The 19,885-nt window shown below is 38.6% G+C and overlaps 3 protein-coding genes across 3 annotated transcripts; 1 reads left to right on the forward strand and 2 right to left on the reverse strand.

Moving 5' to 3' along the window:
• Window positions 1-3,542: 3,542 nt before the first annotated feature.
• On the reverse strand, window positions 3,543-9,313 carry LOC113726785 (3-phosphoshikimate 1-carboxyvinyltransferase 2). Its single transcript, XM_072079953.1, has 8 exons — window positions 8,811-9,313; window positions 7,175-7,419; window positions 6,836-6,989; window positions 5,621-5,835; window positions 5,426-5,543; window positions 4,938-5,148; window positions 4,183-4,244; window positions 3,543-4,079 (listed from the first exon to the last, which is right to left on the reverse strand). The coding sequence occupies exons 1-8, from the start codon at window positions 9,132-9,134 to the stop codon at window positions 3,861-3,863; spliced, it is 1,548 nt and encodes a 515-aa protein (XP_071936054.1). The 5' UTR covers window positions 9,135-9,313; the 3' UTR covers window positions 3,543-3,860.
• Window positions 9,314-10,803: 1,490 nt separating this feature from the next.
• Window positions 10,804-13,538, forward strand: LOC113726786 (large ribosomal subunit protein mL102 (rPPR5)-like). The gene has a single exon (XM_027250653.2). The coding sequence runs from the start codon at window positions 10,970-10,972 to the stop codon at window positions 13,229-13,231; it is 2,262 nt and encodes a 753-aa protein (XP_027106454.2). The 5' UTR covers window positions 10,804-10,969; the 3' UTR covers window positions 13,232-13,538.
• A 1,923-nt stretch (window positions 13,539-15,461) lies between these two features.
• On the reverse strand, window positions 15,462-19,574 carry LOC113726789 (transketolase, chloroplastic). The gene is made up of 7 exons (XM_027250655.2): window positions 18,978-19,574; window positions 18,262-18,352; window positions 18,070-18,175; window positions 17,684-17,966; window positions 17,337-17,485; window positions 17,094-17,247; window positions 15,462-16,854 (listed from the first exon to the last, which is right to left on the reverse strand). The coding sequence occupies exons 1-7, from the start codon at window positions 19,470-19,472 to the stop codon at window positions 15,895-15,897; spliced, it is 2,238 nt and encodes a 745-aa protein (XP_027106456.2). The 5' UTR covers window positions 19,473-19,574; the 3' UTR covers window positions 15,462-15,894.
• Between the last annotated feature and the right edge of the window lie 311 nt (window positions 19,575-19,885).

Here is a 19,885-nt window from a genome sequence, read left to right on the forward strand (position 1 = left end):
CAACGACCGATTTTGATAATGTCACCCAGATTCTCGTAACTATAATAGTTACATTAATGATAAAATGTTCCATAATTATTTTTTTTATCATTCATGATTGAGAGACCCAACTCTATTAGAACTTCATAGCCAAACATCTTAAGATACAACGTAGCAATTCATTCTTTCTAGAAAAGCAAAACCATAAGAAACCATCCATTTATGAAAAGTTGAAAATATAAAGAATTAGTTCTCGAATTCAGTGAAAAGAATCAAGTATTGCACATGATAACTGGATACTAATAATACTATAGTAAATCACAGCTAGTCATAAGTCATTTCATGGCCAAGAATAACATGTGCATGTATGTGCCTATTTATATTCTATACTATATGACTCGACATTATTATAGCATGTGTGTGTATAAGTGGATATTATTATAGTGTGTATGTATGTGTATGTGTATATATATGTATGTATGTGTGTGTGTGTGTTTTTGCATGTATTCATGTACAAAAGTTTAGGGTTTAAGGTTTATATCTATAACATGTTTTAAGGTGAGAGTCGAATATCAAGTACAACAAGACGCTCAACCACTAACTTTATTTCCCATTTATCTATAATTGAAAAAGAAATCAAATTTGTAACGCAAGTCACATATACACGTAGTACATAACAATAATTACACAATAACACATTTTGGAATTCATTTTTGCAATGGCCAGCAATGTGTGAAGAGGGCAACTGTCGATGTTTTTATATTTTTGTCTTTTCGTTTTACAAAGGGCTAGTAACCCAGCAACATGTGTTATGGATTCAATTTTCTTGCTTCCTTCTTTTTCACCTTACTAAAGGAGAAAAGAAAATCTACACCAAGTCTATGAGTATAAGTTGGTGTAAGATGACAGTACTAATATCAAGCTTAATATGTAATATATATCACCGTCATAACTCGGTAAAAAGAAGCATAAAATTTGGTTCTTTTGATAAGAATAAAAGAATGAAGGTTAATAATGATTTCATCTTTTCATATATCATTTTCAGCCAAGATTCATCCTACCTATTACTATTGCCTTAGAAGGAGGCAAAAGGGAAAATTTTCCATGTTTTGGCTGTTTGATGAAACTAGAACAAGCCCAACTAACTAGTAAAAAGTAAAAAAAAAAAAAAAAAAAAAGAGTAACACTACTATCTTCTGTTTACAGATTATTTCGAGCATTATTTGAGTACAAAAAAAGGGCAACAATTAGTTGGAAGGTTAATTTTCAAGATACTTCAATTTTGTATTGACTTTCAGTGCTCGAAGCAAACCCCCATTTCTCTTATACATCCTCATGATCATATCCATTAGAAACACTACTTCAAATTTTTAGATCCCATAAGAAATAATGACATTAAAGGGTAGATGATTATGGTAGGTTACAAGAAATAATAAAAAGAAAAACACAAATTAAGCAAAAATCTATTGCATTACTACGTTGACTGATCATCCATCCTTGTAACTTCTGCATGCCATTTACGTTAGGGCAAATAGTACAACTCAAAACTAAGAACCGAAACATGCACGCAATTTCCTCAGGTTTTTTTTTTTTTTTTTTGTGCGGGAACTTTCACTAGTGTTTCGTAAAATATTATATAAATCTCTAAAACACGTTTCTTCAAGCATTGCTACAAGCAAAAACTCATACTCAGGCTGCAAAAGAAAACGTCATTTTTCTTAAAGATACTCTAGCTAGGTTTTTGCTGGATCATGTTTTACTCCAAAAAAGCTACACATTATCCTGCTATTCTCAAATAAAAATACTACAAATAGCAGCTGATGAGTACGAGGGAGAAGAGAAGTATAATGGATTGGAATTAACAAAATCGATGGGAAAGAATTGCATGCTTTCACTATTATCTTTCTTGAGAATCAAAACAAAGAAAGGCTTTTTCTTTTTCTGGCTTGGAATATTTTGATGAGGAATATAATTCTCATAAGATGTGGACTTTCGACGGTACTGTTGATAACAGTATGGACAGCAAGACTTTTGATCTTTTCCCTCAGCATGATTGATAAATGTGTTTTCTTCCTTTCCACCGACTTGCTGCATTCATCTTTTCAGTCTCTGGAAACCTGAAATTTTGGACTTTGGTTTTTCCTTCAAAACATGGCCCTTATCTTCTTTCTCTGTATTTGATCAGTTTGAGGTGGGGTTGGGTTGGGTGAGATTTGGAGGTGAATTAATGGTAGAGAGGAAAGGAGACAAAATCATGTGAGAGTTGGGGTTGTCAGTCACACTTAGTGTGTGCGTAATACTTGAAAGGAAGGCAAAAGCCCCTTTTCAAGAACTCTTTTATTTCTAGTGTCTTATGTCCCAATTTTGGTTAGGCTACTGCTAGCATCATGTGATGAATGTGTACGTGAAGATTATTGGTTAGAAAAACAGCACTAGACTACTAGACTTGACCAAACTAGTGCTAGTTTCCTTCAGCTCAAAGCTCATTGTCACCTTGTAAGTAAAATGGAGTGATCTCCAAGATACTTAAAAAAAAGTTTTCTGCCACCCCAAATAGTAGGATAAATTCCTAGAGCAGGAACTGACAGTTTGTTGGGTATCCTATATATTTTACAAGAAAAGTTAAATCTGCGGTCGATGTGCAAAATACTAGAAAAATATGTAATACTAACATGAATGAGACGGCCACCGTCTGCTACATGTGACTATCTGAAGCGGAAGGTAAGGGAACCATGCCTTTCCTAGCAGTTTCTTTTATAAGTCAGCATCATGTTCCCTGCTTTTCTACTTAGTAAAACCCACGCAAGCAAGATTGATAGATAAATGAACTTTACAGATCTGAAAAGCATGAAGACAAGCTCATAGAAAAAGATGGATTTGTTGTTGTTATTGTCGGTTCCCAGATTTCCAGCTCCTCTTCAGGTTCCTAAATGCACATTGTCAAAAATTCCATAAACAATGTGAGAAAAGACTGGAACTTCTTGAAGCCAAATTCTGCACTCTTTGTTTTCTTCTGTTTGCTTGTTTTAGGTGCACACAAACTTATCCCTTGCATGACATAGTCATAGAAAGGTAAAAGAAAAGTCTGAAAGTTCAACAAGCGCAGGGCTTGGATGCCTACTTTAACCTACTTAACGTAAGGAAAATGAATTCTGCCTTCTCCGCGAAAGACTCTATGCATTTGACTAAAGCCAGCTAAGTTTGTCTGGTTTCCAGAAGGTATGGTTATTGGATTCAACCAGTATCACGGTCTGTCTTTGAAAGGACTCGGGACTTCTCTTGCTGGCAAATGCTTTCAAAGTCAATACTCTCAAGTTTCCTTGTCTAGCAGCCTGGCAGCTCACAAAGAGCCCATCATCAGCCTACCAAACTTTTTAAGAAGTTGCAGACTGATTGCCATGTAGTATGCTGCGGCAATCTACTTTCTTCCAACTGTTTTCTACACGGCTTTAACTCTATCTGCATGTCCCACGTTCTTTTTAGTGTCCATTCGTGCAAAATACAAAGTTTTCACTTTCCCACCGCGCGAGACTCTGACCAAGTAAATATACGGATATCCAATGTGAAACTATCAATTTTAATGACTTTCATTCAAATGCAGAGCCAACAAAAAGGGATCTTTCCATGTAATAAGTTGCTAGAGATACACACACTCGTTTACCAAGAATTTGAGTTAAACCAGCACACAGATTTTAATCTATCCACGGCTTCAGCAAAACAACTTGACTTCCTGACCCATGTTGAACACTCTCACTAAGATAAGGGGCTGCAAGCATCCAACATCTCCTGCACAAAGAGACTGGAAACTCCATTCTTGTACCAGCCCTCTAAAATTGTTCACATTCTTTATGTGATGCTACATATCGTTCCAAAAAGTTTATTCAGTGCTTTGAGAACTTTTCAAGGACATCAAAGTAATCAGGGAAGGTTTTGCGTGTGCAGCCAGGATCCTTGATGGTTACAGGAACATCTGCACATGCCGCAAGAGAAAAAGCCATAGCCATTCTGTGATCATCATAAGTATCAATTGATGTAATATTTAACTTCTCTGGTGGAGTGATTATGCAGTAATCTGGCCCTTCTTCAACTGTAGCCCCTAACTGAAATTGTAGGAAATGTATGGATGAGTGTTACAAGGAGAATTTTCGAGAAAACATGCAAGGCTTGTGAGATTGAAAAATAATGATGCATCACAAAATTAACCTTTCTAAGCTCTGTGCATATAGCAATCATCCGCTCAGTTTCCTTCACTCTCCAGCTAGCCACTGAGAACATAAGTTAAGTCAGACGAAATATCTCAGGGTGATGAAGAAATAGCAAAGGAAACAGGCAGAGTATTAAAACAGAAAAGAAAAGCTAAAAGCAGATTATCGGATCATGCATACTGACGCGGAGCTAGGACCGGTAACCGATCCTAACCTCAAAAATCTATTGGTAACTAAACTCATGTACTGTTCAAGATAATCCAGTTCTCATAAGTTACAGAATAATGGTATATTTATCCTCGAAAGCATATTTTGCAATTGTAAATACCTAAGAAATTAACAAATTCCTAGTTCAGCTAATAAGACATTAGACCAGATTACCATACGATCCAAACATTTTCACATTATGCTGTAGACAAAGAAAACTGAAATATCAATTTTCAAGGATGAATTCAAAGAGGTATCCTTAACACGACAATAAGTTCTATTTTAAACTTGCCGTAGAGCATTAATCAAGGAATTCCTAGTTTTCTCAAAAGAATTCGCTTTGCATAAAGTATTATATTATGGAATATGATTCCAAATTATTCATATTATATAGCTTATGAACACCTAGAAACTAATGGCATTTTGCTTCTTGTTAACGAAAAGCCAATTATGTCCTGATCAGTGATCTAGAACTTCTGTTATTCCAATGAAATTTGAAACAGCTTTAATTAACTCTTATATTCGGTAAACCAGTAACATTCATACCATCTCTTATTGCAGTGGAACCATCCGCGAAAAGTGCAACTACAGCAAGGGTCATGGCAACATCTGGCATTTTGTTCATGTTGATATCAATGGCACGAAGGTGTTTTCTTCTGGAAGAATCCCTCCGCGGTCCTTTAACAATAACACTGTTTTCTGTCCAGGTGACTTCAGCACCCATTTGCTCAAGAACCTCAGCAAATTTCACGTCACCCTTTAGAAAGGAAAGAAACAAAAAGAAATGAGATGATGAATGCCATGCAATTTACGTGCACAAAACATTCAAAACCATGTTAGCAAGGTGATACTGCATAACCTATTTAAATCCAAGATACTTTAAGTTTGCAGCAACACAACATTCACTTCTCAATAAAAGACAAAAGTCAAGTTTTCACCATGGACATAACGCAGAAAGGGCCTTCTTGTCTGAATGACGTAATTATCTTCAGAACAAGAAAAAGAGAGATACAACATGCCAGCATGCATTTTACCTGTAGACTGCTAGTTCCACAACCTTCGACGGTAATGGTACCACCAGTAACAGCTGCACCAGCTAAGAAGTAACTGGCACTTGAGGCATCACCTTCAACATAAGCTTTTCCAGGAGACCTGACAAAATGATAATCTTTTTACTTGCTACACAACAAGCCACTAAAGTCCATTTTACTCAATACAAGTACACTTACTTGTATTTCTGACCCCCATGAACCAGGAATCTGTCCCAACTACCACTATGCTCTACAGTGACCCCAAACCGGTCCATCAGTTTCAAAGTCATTTCAACATAAGGAACAGAAATGAGTTTATCAATAATTTCAATCTCAACATCTCCTAGAGCCAGTGGAGCTGCCATGAGTAAAGCAGTTAGGTATTGACTACTGATAGATCCAGAGAGCTTCACCTGCCAACGATGATCAAAATACATGTTCATTGTCAATCCAAGTAACCTATTTCAAAATATAGTAAGATAAGAAAAAGAGAGCCCAACCCCACGAGTCCAATGCCTTTCTTGGTAGGCCATGCCATTTCTGAGAAGTCTTTCTTCATTCAAAGGCAGAAGCAGAATTGCAAGGATGAAATGAATAGTGATTCCCAGTACTAAACCCGACAACCCACTAAAGAAATTTTACCATTGTCCCATCCAATGCTGTGCATAAAAGAAATTGTATTTCTCATTCACAGATTCATGTTTGTTTAGACTAATTACCCACAGTTTGGTCCTGCTTTTGATTTTGTTACTAAGAGGGGAAGAAACTCAGGACCAAATGCTTGGCAGTTCCTGGTGGAGCTTCTTTAGTGCTGAACCCAGAAAGCAAGTGTAAAATGGGTGGTCTTTGCAAAAATGTTTAGCAAAAATATTCCCCTTGCATCTTGGTCACTTTTACAATTTCATTATTAAGCAATCTCCATGGGGCTTCATAATTCACAAGTCACTTTCTCATTACTTTTGAATCTCTCATTTTCTATACTTATTGTCTAATTAAGTATCCGTTTCTTGAATCAGGACTGAAGCTAATCCAAGCTTCACAACAAATTGAAGGAAGAAAACAGATTGGCGAAATGACATTGGCCTGGAGCCTCGACAAAGGGAGGTAATAGTGGATATTCTGCTTGTCCTGGGGTGTACAGTAGCACCTGATCAACCCCCAGAAAATAACAAAATAATAACATTAGCCCCGACTCCAAAAACACAAAAACAAAAGAGTATGGTGAACACCATTATCTGCCCTGCTAACAAGAGGAATGTCTCAGAAGTGGAGAATGACAAGTCAGCCGCAATGTCTACACAGCTCTTCTTTTCTCATGCATACGTATATTGATAAAGCATCGATTGTCCTCTTTGCTTTTCTTTTAAATCAAGGAATAAGCAATTAAGCATGTTTGGCTGATGTTAAACTCACCTTTCCCCCAGGAAGGCCTCCCTTTCCCACTACACGAACTGGGGGGCAATTTGTACCAAGAAAACAATCAACATCAGAACCAAGCTGCTTAAGACCAGAGACCAGATCACCAATTGGCCTCTCCCTCATTCTAGGAACTCCATCAAGTACATAGCTGAAACATAAAATTCCAGTTTGAATTTAACTTCACTAATTTAAAAAACAAAGAAACTATCCCGAAAATGCAATCATGAATAGCAATCACTAGTTTCTGAGGTAAATTTTAAACCAATTTGGAGCTTACATATTAATATATAAAAGTTGGGTGACATTTGTAACTAGAAAAATAAGGATATGGACCTTGAATTCCCACCAGCAGCAGCAACTGCAGCAGTCAATGGGCGCATAGCTGTTCCAGCATTTCCCAGGAATAGTTGAATTTCACCTTTAGATTCTTTACCAACAGGAAATAGACCACCACAACCTTCTACAATTGCTTGCTGTACAGCGCGATTATCTTCCACATGCAGACCCAGTGTCTTTAAAGCACCAAGCATGTAATGGATATCATCACTGTCCAACAAGTTATCAACAATAGTTCTTCCCTGGGAAACAAGCAGAAGTGAAATCCAATAAGTTCTTGAGATTGAGGATTATTGTGATTCTTTAACAGAAATACTACTTTGTAAAAGAACTAAACCAAAAAGCGATTAGAAACTTTTTATGTATGCGTTGCTATTGTAAACAATAGCCAATCCTGGGGACGAAATTATTATACAAGAGCATTCTGTTAGGATAGCGAAACTATAACATAATGTAGACTACAGTTAAGTTGCATCCATCAGAATAGCAATCTACAGAATTATCAATATCTTATGGTCTGTTTTAAGGTGGAAAACTTCTCAATTCTGAATGAAACTACGAACTGTAGAACCAGCATAAACATGCCACAATTTGGTCTCTTCTTGCAGGCAAAAGATTACAGGAGCACCTTTTCAAATACAAGAAAATCTCATTTCTTTCTTGCTTTTCCATATTCTTTTGTTTTATTTTCTTCTGAATGGGTGGAGAGGGAGAATAGAGTGAGGGGAGGACTTAAACACATATTGTAGAAAATCAGTTCTAACAACTTTTAGTGACCAATTTTTTATAGAACTTCTTTCCTTATAGAAACAAAGTAAAAGAAAGATAAAGTCTAGTTAATTTCGTATAAGAACAACTAAAGACTAAACATGAAGAACCCATTAAATTTTTATCCAATAACTGCAAATTTAGAGACAGAAGTGCATGAAAGTGCTGCAACTCAAGTTTCCAATCTCAGATAATTGACTAAACAAATATACATACACACACACACACACACACACACACATATATATATATATATATTAAAAGCTGTGCTTGCATCTATATAGCACTCTTACAACAATTATGAACTTCCAAAAGATTGCTCTCAAGAGTCTTTCAGCTCATAAAGTCACCATGACTAGAATCCTGAATCATCTCCAACACACTTGGCAAAACTATAAAAGTCAAGTGCAAAAGGTGCTTAACATTCCCTCTTATCTTTTCAGTCATTAATCTGTAATAAAAGCAAGTGAACACTGAACAAGATTTGGTTCTTTTGAATATACGCTCCAAATTACTTGCATCGTCTGACTGAAAGTGCTTTAACTACAGTCCTTGAACCTAACCAGTCTCCATTAGCCAACTTCTATAAAATCCAGCATTCTACTGCATGAAGACTTTCAAACACGCGTACTCCACATTCCACAATGAACTGAATCAAAACTCCACATTAACCAAATGCAGGTTAATTTGAAAAAATATATAATTCCTATAGAGGAAAGAAGTCAAAATCAACAATTCATCAAGAGTATAATGATTAAACAGAAATGTATAGCACAAAGAAGAAGAAAAAGTCACTCATAGTAGCTTTTACAATGCTTAGCAGAAGGGTCGTATAACTGCATGATTCTTAAATATTATAGATTACCTCAGCCAGGGCAGCAAGGAGAAGAATGCGATTGGAGAGGGATTTTGACCCAGGCAACTTGACGGTGCCAGATATCTCTTTAATAGGCTGAAGCACAATCTCTGGCACAGTAGACGGCTTCTCAGCCGCGGCCACTGAAGCAAAAACCTTCAAAGGAGACCTACCTCTAGTCAACATCGAATCTTTACTCAAAACCCGTGAATATTTTGGTGAACTTTTCGCCATTCTTGACCCAAATATTAAAGAATGTGGTGAAGAATACTGGTTTTGGAGTTTTGAGACTTTAGGTGTAGTGAATTGAGGAGCTTGGATTGCTTGAGCCATTTCTCTTTTTGCTGCAGAATAGAGGGGACAAGGATGAGAAGTAATCCCTCTCTATTTCTTTATGTTCTTTGAATTTAATCTCTGATGCAGCTACCAACTTGGGGATGGAGGTGATGAAGAAATGGAGAAGGGGTTAGGTAGGCAGGGAAGGGAAGTTGGATTGGAAGACTTGGGGGAACTTTGGTTTGGTGGGGTCCCATAACAATAGTGAGAAAATAAGCAGTTCAGCAAGAATGGTCCCATAACAATAGTGATCCCATGGATTTGACTGTCACCAACTCACCATTCTACCAGCCACTTTTGTCCGTTAAACAAACATATAATAGTTCGAGGGGTGGCTAATGGTTTGCCATAGCTTAAGAGCATTACAATTTGAGTCACTTCCAACTTCAAGAACCTTTTGCATTCCCTCAATAGCCACAACTACCCCTTAATCCCATACCCACCCCTCCCGAACTATAAGGGAGGAAAGAGAGGGAGAGAGAGAGAATATTTTTCTTTCTTTTTTGTTTCTTTCTATTTTGTCGTTTTGATTATACTAAAATAGTTGTCGAGTTAAAGTCAATCATATACATTCATTCAGCTTATAGTGTAACAATTCGACTAAAGTTTGCTTTGAGATAATAGTTTTGAATTAATGTTACTGATATTGTATACACTTTTGTTCTCAAACGTATGTCACTTAATTCTAAATTGAATTTGAATATCTTTTTTTTTTATATATGTAGCATATATTCAAGAACTGATACATTATCAACAGTCATTTTTATCATCGTTAGATGTATATCACTTAATTTTAAATTAAATTTTAATATCATTTTGTACATATGAGACACATATTAAAAAATGATAGCATATATACTATCAGTATATACAAGATAAAAGATAAACTCAATCATAGTTGCTAATTTGTCGTCCGAGGTTTAAGGGCTTTGTTTGGATTGCGGTTTTCCGTCGGAAAATTACGTCGTTTTCTGTGATCACATTTCCCTATTACCTTTTTTCCTTACATACGTCAAATCGCTACAGTATTTTTTTCATGAAAAATCATGAAAAATGCAATCCAAACACAACCAGATTTTCTTTTCGGTCTTCCAAACGCTTTAAGAACGTATTAGGAATAATAATTATCTGTCAACCTTTGTCCCATGTGTCCCTAACCGACATACTGCACTTATGAGTTTCTAGCCTGTGAATTGTGATTTGAAAAAAAAAAATCCAAATTGTGAAGTTGATCATTTTAAACATTTTTTTAACATTGAAGTTTCTGACAAAAATCTATTATAGCACATCCAACGGAAAAAACCTATGGATGCATGCACAACAACACATTGATACATGGCATCCAAGAGCTGAGTACTTTGTTTTACAAATGGTCATTTTGTCTGGAAATAGTGAATAGAAATTATCTAAGTGTTGAGTTTAGTGCTCAAGTTTTGAGTGATTACCAAGATGTAGAATGGATTAACTCCAGTCTTCAATGCTTATGACACATTTTAAGTATCGAGTCGTTTTGTAAATACTCGGTACATTATAAGTACCGAGTCATTTCGAATAATACAGTATTACTGTTTCGGCCAAAAAAAAAAAGTGTTTAACAACTGTGCGGTGCATAGGTGGGTCCATGAACCAGGTTCACTCGACCTGTTACACAACCCTACTCCTCCTCCCTTAAAGGCTTAAACCCTAACAGTCCTTGTGAGTTGCTGCTTTCCTCTCCACAACTCCATCTCTCCCTCTCTCTTGTCTCTCCCATGAAAGTCTGAGCGTAAAACTTCAATCCCTCACTTTCCCAAATCCCTCCCGGATCAAAACCTTAAAAGTCGATTCGAAGAATGGCGTTTCTTTCAGCTTCGAAACCATCTCATTTCCATCCCAGAAACCTCTCAAATGTCTCCACCCCACTTTCGCTAAAATCCCTCTTCTTCTTCTGCTCATCCCCAGGTAGTAACCCAGATCAGGAAACAGCGCCCATTTCACCAACTGAATCCACTGGGCCAGAAACACGGAATGTTGATCCTGCGGCAACGCCATCCAGAAGCCCAAGAGGTAAGCATCGTCGTCTTCAGAAAAACCCAGAAAAATTAGAAGATATTATCTGTAGAATGATGGCTAATCGTGCTTGGACTACCCGTTTACAGAATTCTATTCGCAATTTGGTTCCTAGCTTTGATCATGAACTTGTTTATAATGTACTTCATGGTGCGAAAAACTCTGAGCACGCGCTCCAGTTCTTCAGATGGGTGGAAAGGGCTGGACTTTTTCAGCATACTAGAGAAACCCATTTGAAAATTATTGAGATTTTAGGCCGAGCTTCGAAGCTCAATCACGCCAGGTGTATTCTGTTGGATATGCCACAAAAGGGGGTCCAGTGGGATGAGGATATGTGGGTTCTGTTGATTGAGAGCTATGGTAGCGCGGGCATTGTGCAGGAGAGTGTGCAGCTGTTTCAAAAAATGGAGGAGTTGGGGGTTCAGAGGACGATAAAAACGTATGATGCTTTGTTTAAGGTTATAATGCGCAGAGGGCGGTATGGGATGGCCAAGAGGTACTTTAATAAGATGTTGAAGGAGGGGATTGAGCCCACAAGGCATACCTATAACCTTATGATTTGGGGGTTTTTCCTTTCTTCGAAAGTGGAAAGTGCGGTAAGGTTCTTTGAGGAGATGAAAAGTAGGGAAATTTCACCTGATGTTGTCACTTATAATACCATGATCAATGGGTATTGTCGTGTTAAAAACATGGAGGAGGCTGAGAAGTATTTCGTGGAGATGAAGGGGAGGAATTTAGAGCCATCAGTGATAACTTACACGACTTTGATTAAGGGTTTTCTTTCTGCTGGGGGAGTTGACAATGCATTGAGATTTCTGGAAGAAATGAAGAAATTTGGGATTAAGCCAAATGCTATTACGTACTCAACCTTGTTGCCAGGGCTGTGTGATGCAGACAAGATGTCCGAAGCTGATAAGATTTTGAAGGAGATGGTCGAAAGACATATTGCTCCAAATGATGACTCAATCTTCACGAGACTGTTGTCTGGACAGTGCAAGGCAGGTCATTTGGATGCGGCTGCTGATGTGCTCAAAGCAATGATTCGCTTGAGTATTCCAACAGACGCTGGGCATTATGGTATCCTGATAGAGAATTTCTGTAAGGCTGGTGCGTATCAACGAGCTGTTCAATTGTTGGATAAGCTTATAGAGAAGGAAATCATCTTAAGACCACAGACTACTTTGCAAATGGAGCCTAGTGCTTACAATCCAGTCATTGAGCATCTATGCAACAATGGACAGACAAGAAAAGCTGAGTTGCTTTTGCGACAGTTGATGAAAATGGGTGTCCAGGATCCAGTTGCCTTCAACAATCTGATTCGTGGCCATTCAAAAGAAGGTACTCCTGAGTCAGCTTCTGAACTTTTGACAATCATGGTTAGGAGGAAGGTTGTTTCAGAAGCAAGTGCTCACGTATCACTTATCGAAAGTTACTTGACCAAGGGTGAGCCTGCTGATGCTAAGTCAGTTTTGGATACTATGATTGAGAATGGTCATCTGCCAGACTCGTCTCTATATAGGTCAGTGATGGAGAGCTTGTTTGCAGATGGAAGGGTTCAAACAGCAAGCAGGGTGATGATGACTATGCTGGAGAAGGGTGTGAAAGAGCACATGGATTTGATTGCTAAAATCTTGGAGGCTCTCCTTCTGAGGGGCCATGTAGAGGAAGCCCTGGGAAGAATTGAATTGCTTATGCAAAATGGACTTGCACCTAACTTTGATAATCTTCTGTCCATTCTCTGTGAGAAAGGGAAGACAATTGCTGCTTTGAAGTTGTTAGATCATTGTTTACAGAGAGATTATAGTGTTGACTTCTCCAGCTATGATAAAGTTTTGGATGGCCTTTTAGCTGCTGGAAAAACTCTTAATGCATATTCAATTCTGTGCAAGATAACGGAGAAAGGAGGAGTTACAGACAAAAATAGCTATGAAGACTTAATCAAGACCCTTAATGCAGAGGGAAACACTAAGCAAGCAGATATTCTTTCAAGAATGATCATGGCCTCCGATAGCAAGAAAGGAAAGAAACAAGCGGCTATGGCATAGTTGGCCGCCTCTTTATTCTGGACTCTTCGAATTTGAGGGTTACAACTTTTGATTTTAGCATACTTTAACGTGATATTATGGGTTTAGCTAAGTGGCAGAATAGTTCAGGTCGAATTGCATGTCTTTTTTAATCTTAAATAGCAGAATCTAATTGTTTTCTGTAGAAATTATGAAAGTCTACCTCTTCAGAATAAATAAAAGAAGGAAATATGCTGCTGAGGTTTTCATAAAAGCATATAACCTTGTATTCATATTATTGACACTTTGACACTGTACTGTATACAAGAAAGCCAAATTTTTGCATTTATTATCGGGTTATTGCTGTTGAGAAATGAGAACTGCTAGAGCTTTGCAGGATCATCTCTCATTGAAGGATTTCTAATCCCGATTTACATGGAAAGCATCCGTCTTGATATCTAAGAAGCTCTCTGCGTAGGAACAGCCTCTGGGTACATTGTGCTTCAGCACATGACACTGTAATATTCCAGCTCGTGGAAATATATAATTACATTGTTGTCTTTGTGTTTTGGTTTTTGGTAAGGTCAACTGTTCCGCTATTTTCTTAACTGGACCTTGATGATGAGTGAAGTATGGCTTATCTTGCTTTGTTTTCTATCTTTGTTACTGTTGCCTTGATAAGGATTAAAATTGGATTGGGCAAAGTAATTTCTGCTTTTGTTGATTAAAGATAGGATCATCCATCATGTGGTATGTCACCGTCACGTTAGTGGTATCTCAAGAGTTTTTTTTTTTTTTTTTTGGGTCACACACTTATTTCTACAGTGTGATTTACCATAATGTGGTTATCACATCACACTGTAGAATTTTCCTTAAAAAAATGTCTACAAAGTAAATAAAGAGGAAAGGCTGGCAAAAGGTCAAAGGGCTCATTCTATTTAGCACTTCGTTGCCTTACTTTCAAGTACGCCAATAGGGCAGTTGAACACTAGCTAGCTTATGCCAACTCGAGTTTAGTTGGGATGGCAATATCAGTTAGCTCACAAGGTACTAGAGATTGTTCTTCTAAACCAATTCAATTTTGGGACTCTTGATTTCAACCGACGGTGTTACAGATGCAATGGGACTCTTGATTGAGGTCGATTCGATTGTAGTTTTTTTTCATTCAGATTTCAGCAATCTTTCGTCTCTGTGAAAAGGAAAAGGAAAGGAATGGACTAGAAATGTCTGAATTTGATAGCCCCCAAACCCCTTAAAAAACACAAGGGAGGGCTTTGATATGAATTTATCTTTCGTTTCTTTGGCAAATATTACACTTATGCTCGGTCGGAACAGCGGATGGACGATTGCCCGTGCGACACTCTCCTGTTAATTAATACTCTCAAAGATCTTCACCTAACACATGATCCTGCTTAATGAACAATTATACAGAACATCACTGATCTGAAGTTGTTGGATAGTACTAAAGTCTTGACTTCGAAGTTCCCGGTTAGGTAGGTGTTGAATTGTTCCATGCACTATCACATGATTCTGTACAAGAGTTTTTTTGACTCGGGGGAATTTTTTTAATAAACGACCATAATTGGATTATTCTTAAGAAACTGGTTATATTTAATAAAACTCGCTCGTGAGTGTCTCACCATTAAATCATCCTGTGGTTGGCCATTGGACGTTTGTAATTAAATAAAGAACTGCGTTGCATTTTGCATAGAAGGAGAATATGCTTTTTACCATTCTCAAGGCATATTATTCCATGGGAGGATACTTTTTTCACGGTCCATACCAAACTATACTTCCAACTTCCAAGGAAATAAAGTGCAATAATTTGAGCTCTTCAGCTAAGGCAAGGTAAACCTGTTGCCTCTGCACAAGAAAATGGTACTCTGGTATAATACTAGCAGACAAGTACGTACGTTGAGGATAGGCAGGTTGAGAGCCAGAAGTTCAACTACCACATATGAAATAGCCACACCCGCAACATTCAACAACCACATAACAACGGATGGATCATCATTCATCACCCCACTCCCGGTCCCATACAAATTGTTTGTTTGTTTCTGGCTTAGGAAATCCTCATTCTCAGCCTAAAGAGATTGGGTTGCCCCACACAGGTTTTGAAAGGTTTGAAGCTCCGCAGCAGTCCATCTCAATACAAATTCTGAAATTTACTCTGTGTTTATCCAAGATATCATATAACGAACATTGGAACTCTTATTGGTCCGTTTAATATCGTTAAGAAGCGCAGAACATCACATTTCCAATCACAGCAAAATGACTCAGAAAAGCTACTCACCATTCAAAGACTCTGCGAGCAGTTTTGATGATACATGGCAATGTGGAGGAGAGCTTATTAGTCTCATTTATCTATTAAAACATGAGAAAACATAATAAAGAGGAAAAAAAACAAACAAACAAACAAAAAGGACCTCCAATCAAATAACCACATCAAATTACAAAAACCATGTTCCAGTGTACAAGTTCAGAAGCATCCTAAACTGCCTCCTCTCTGCAGCCTCAAATTGCTCCACCGATGAAGGCAGCTGCTAAAGCAAGAAATATTTCTTCTCTTATTATGAAATGTCAAATGGCAGTCAATTGAGCCAAGTACCTCACCAAGGGTTTTTGCTGTAAACTGCATGCCCCATATAACGAATCCAAAATACCTCAGCACAGAACGAGCAACTGGAAATCCCATTTTCTGAAGCCTAAGAAACACTTTTCGCTGCAGCTACAACAGCCTCTGCTGTAATGCCAAGCTCCTTGTATATTTTTCCTGCAGGAGCACTAGCACCAAATCGGTCAATTCCGATTGCTTTTCCTTTAGGTCCAACAATCTTTTCCCATCCGAATGTTGATCCAGCCTCGATGCTAACCCTAGCTGTTACAGCCGCTGGAAAGACACTTTCCTTGTACTCAGCTGATTGCTCATCAAAAAGCTCCCATGAAACAAGAGAGACAACTCTGACGGCCTTCCCTTCCTTTCTTAGTTCATCAGCAGCTTTGGCTGCAATTTCCAACTCTGAACCAGTTCCAATCAAGATCACATCAGGCTTGTTGCCTGAAGAGTTGTCTGATATAATGTAGCCACCCTTTGCCACTCCTTCAATAGAAGTTCCAGCAAGTTGGGGCAACTTTTGCCTTGAGAGAGCAAGGATTGATGGTCTCTTCCTATTGAGGACAGCTACCTTGTAAGAACCAGCTGTCTCATTGCCATCAGCTGGACGCAACATCAAAATATTAGGCATTGCCCGAAAACTTGCCAAGTGCTCAATTGGCTGATGGGTGGGTCCATCTTCTCCCAGCCCAATTGAATCATGAGTCATCACGTAGATAACACCGGCCTCAGACAAGGCAGATATCCTAATGGCAGCTCTCATGTAGTCAGTGAACACAAAGAAAGTTGCACAGTAGGGAAGTAGGCCAGGGCTGTGGAGAGCAATCCCATTACAGATGGATCCCATACCATGCTCACGTACACCAAACCTAACATTACGTTCTTCTGGTGTCTTCGTTTGGAAGTCACCATACATTTTAAGAAGGGTCATGTTAGAGGAGGCAAGATCAGCACTCCCACCAAGCAGACCAGGGAGAACCTTAACAAGGGCATTAAGATTTTGCTGAGACAGGTTTCTGGTGGCATCAGCTGGGCTCTCAGGAGTGTATGCCTGAGGGCAAAAGTATAAAAATCACAACTGAATCAAACCACAGGACAAGGGAAGGGACTGCAATGCCAGGTCAATAGATCTGACTTGAAAGCAGACACTAAATATAATTGAGTCCAATTTGTTTAGTCCAAAAGAAAAGTTTCCAAAGACAAAGGATAATATATATATGCAAATTAACAGAATGAATCTCGATGTCACAAGGTGAAATAAAAGAGCAAATCTGTTTCTTAGCTACTTACAGGAAGCGCTTTCTCCCATCCAGCTGGCAATTCACCAGTTATGAGGGACTTCAACTCAGCAGCTTCTTCTGGATATTTTTTTTCATATTCAGCAAATTTGGCATTCCATTCAGCTTCATAAGCAGCACCCACAGGAACATGGCGGCTCCAGTGTCTGAAGAAAAAATGATCACAATTGTAAGTTTTCAAGAAAAAGTTAACCAAGCTTTATCCAATTCAAGAAGCAGGCGAGATCATTCATACTTCTTGACATCCTCAGGAACATGGAAAGGCTCATAAGGCCATCCAAGGTTCTGCCTAGTGGCCTCTACTTCCTTGGCACCCAACGCACTGCCATGTACACTGTATGAGTTTGCCTTGTTGGGGGATCCATAACCAATTGTTGTGGTAACCTGTATGGAAGAAATATATTTAACAAAAATATCCCAATTTGAAGAATGCAGGAAGAAACACCAAGCAATCAAGCCGGAAATATTTCAAATCTACCAGCCCATTCACTTTAGCGGAGGAACTGTTTTAGAGATAAATGCAGCAACAACTATAGGAAAACATGAAGTAAGGCTCAAGATGAAGCATAATCAGTATCTGACCTTGATCAAGGTAGGCTTGTCTTTTACAGCCTTTGCTTCCTTGATGGCAGCACGAATTTCATCATAACCTGTATTACCATTCTTGACCCAGATAACATGCCATCCAAGAGCCTCAAACCGGAGTTCGACACTCTCGGTAAAAGCAATTTCAGTATCACCATCAATTGAAATATGGTTATCATCATAGAAGGCAATCAGCTTTCCAAGTCCCCAGTGGCCAGCAAGGGAGCTAACTTCATTTGAGACCCCCTCCATTTGACATCCATCACCAAGGATAACATATCTATATAAGATGTAAAAGTCCCGTCATTAAAGAACATAGAGAACTGGCATTTGAGACCCCAGAAAATTGAAACAACTATTAACAATTCAGGAAGTCATATTACGTGTAGTGGTCAACAATCTCGGCATCCGGTTTGTTGTAACGAGCAGCCAAGTGTTTCTCAGCAAGGGCTAAACCAACAGCATTTGCAATACCTTGGCCAAGCGGACCTAATCAAAAGCAATGAGAGACAACGATTAGTCCCACCACTCCGTTCAACGTCCAAATATACTAGCTGAACTAAATTCTATCTAACCAGTGGTGACTTCAACACCAGGTGTCTCAAAGTTCTCAGGATGACCCGGAGTTTTGCTTCCCCATTGGCGGAACTGCTTCAAATCTTCCTCCTAAATATCCCATGGAAACACATTCAGTCCAATGGGAGAAAAAAAAAACCCACTCCATAACTCAATCCAGCACAAGCAATGTCATGAAAACAACTTAAAACCTTCCTGCACAGGACAATATCACCTCCATCTTGCTACTTTAAAAACCCAGGCTCCATTTACTAGCTCAAGTAATACAATCATCTTATACCAGGTGAATTAAACAAACTAAAAGCAGACCAGTGAAAAAAAAATCAGCAACCAACTCTAAACAGTACCAAATAATTGAAAAGGCTACAGAAAATAATAAATGTAAGCTAATTATAAAACAAGATCAGATATAATCCAGTAAAATTCCATTCAAAATCCAATTTTTACCAGATTCTCCACCAAAACCACCTCCAAAATGAGGTGCAAAAGTCAAACATCACAGCAAAATGCATTGAAAATCCGATCTTCAGCAATGTTCTAACAAGCCGACCTCGAAAATGACATGCAGAGTTGGAAAACCACTAATCCAAGAAAAAACCAGATCCAAAATCCAATCTTCTAACCCAAAACAAAAAAAAAAAACATCTGGGACTGCACCAGTTAGATCGGATAAACGGATGAATTCACACAGAAACTACGATTAAGAAGTGTTGACCTTGACAGAGTCATATCCAGCAAGGTGAAGCAAAGCATACTGAAGCATACATCCATGGCCGGCTGAGAGAACAAACCGGTCCCTGTTGAACCAATAAGGATTCTTGGGATTATACTTCATGACCTCATCATAAAGAATATGACCCATTGGAGCACAACCCATGGGTAGACCCGGGTGACCGGAATTAGCCTTCTCGACAGCATCGACGGCCAAGAAACGGATGGTATTGATGGACTTTTCTAAAAGGGCCGTGTCGGTTTTCTCCAGAGTTTCTACTGCAGCTGAGGCCAAGACCTGGGCTTGGCGTCGACCCGCTGTTGGGACGGAGGGACTGCGGCGGCGGGAGGTACCAGTGGTGGTTGTGGAGGGGGCGGATTTAAGGCCAGAAAATGTGGGGAAGGAAACAGAAGGGAGGTGGGGGTTGGAAGAGCCATGGCGAGGGATGGAGCCGGCGAGAACGGCCTGGGAGAGAGTGAGGGAAGAAGAAGAAGCCATGACTCTCTTCTGGTAGTGGTGTTGGTGGGGACTTGGGAGGGAGAAGAATTAGGGGGTGTGTTTCTTCGGGGTGGATAGATTATATCGAGAAGGGAGGGAGGAGAGTTGGTGGACTTATTAATTTGATTTTGTTGCTGTTTTTATTTAATGATGATATAATATATGACGTTGTACTACAAAAATTGGTGTGTGAGAGAGGGATAAAAAGAGGCACAAAAAGATACTATTGGAGCCCGAAAGAGGTACAAAAGCTTTGCTTTATTTTGGTATTGATTTGTTTGTTCAACTGCAAAGAATATACCCTACTACCATTAATGTGTTTGTAGTTTGCTTGCTCCTCCCCATAAAACCAAAAATCAAGAACTTATCCCAGATGATTTGAAAAATGAGAAGTACATCTAAGAAGTGGAAAA

Source organism: Coffea arabica, chromosome 2e, assembly GCF_036785885.1.
Source record: "Coffea arabica cultivar ET-39 chromosome 2e, Coffea Arabica ET-39 HiFi, whole genome shotgun sequence".
Classification (NCBI taxonomy): domain Eukaryota; kingdom Viridiplantae; phylum Streptophyta; class Magnoliopsida; order Gentianales; family Rubiaceae; genus Coffea; species Coffea arabica.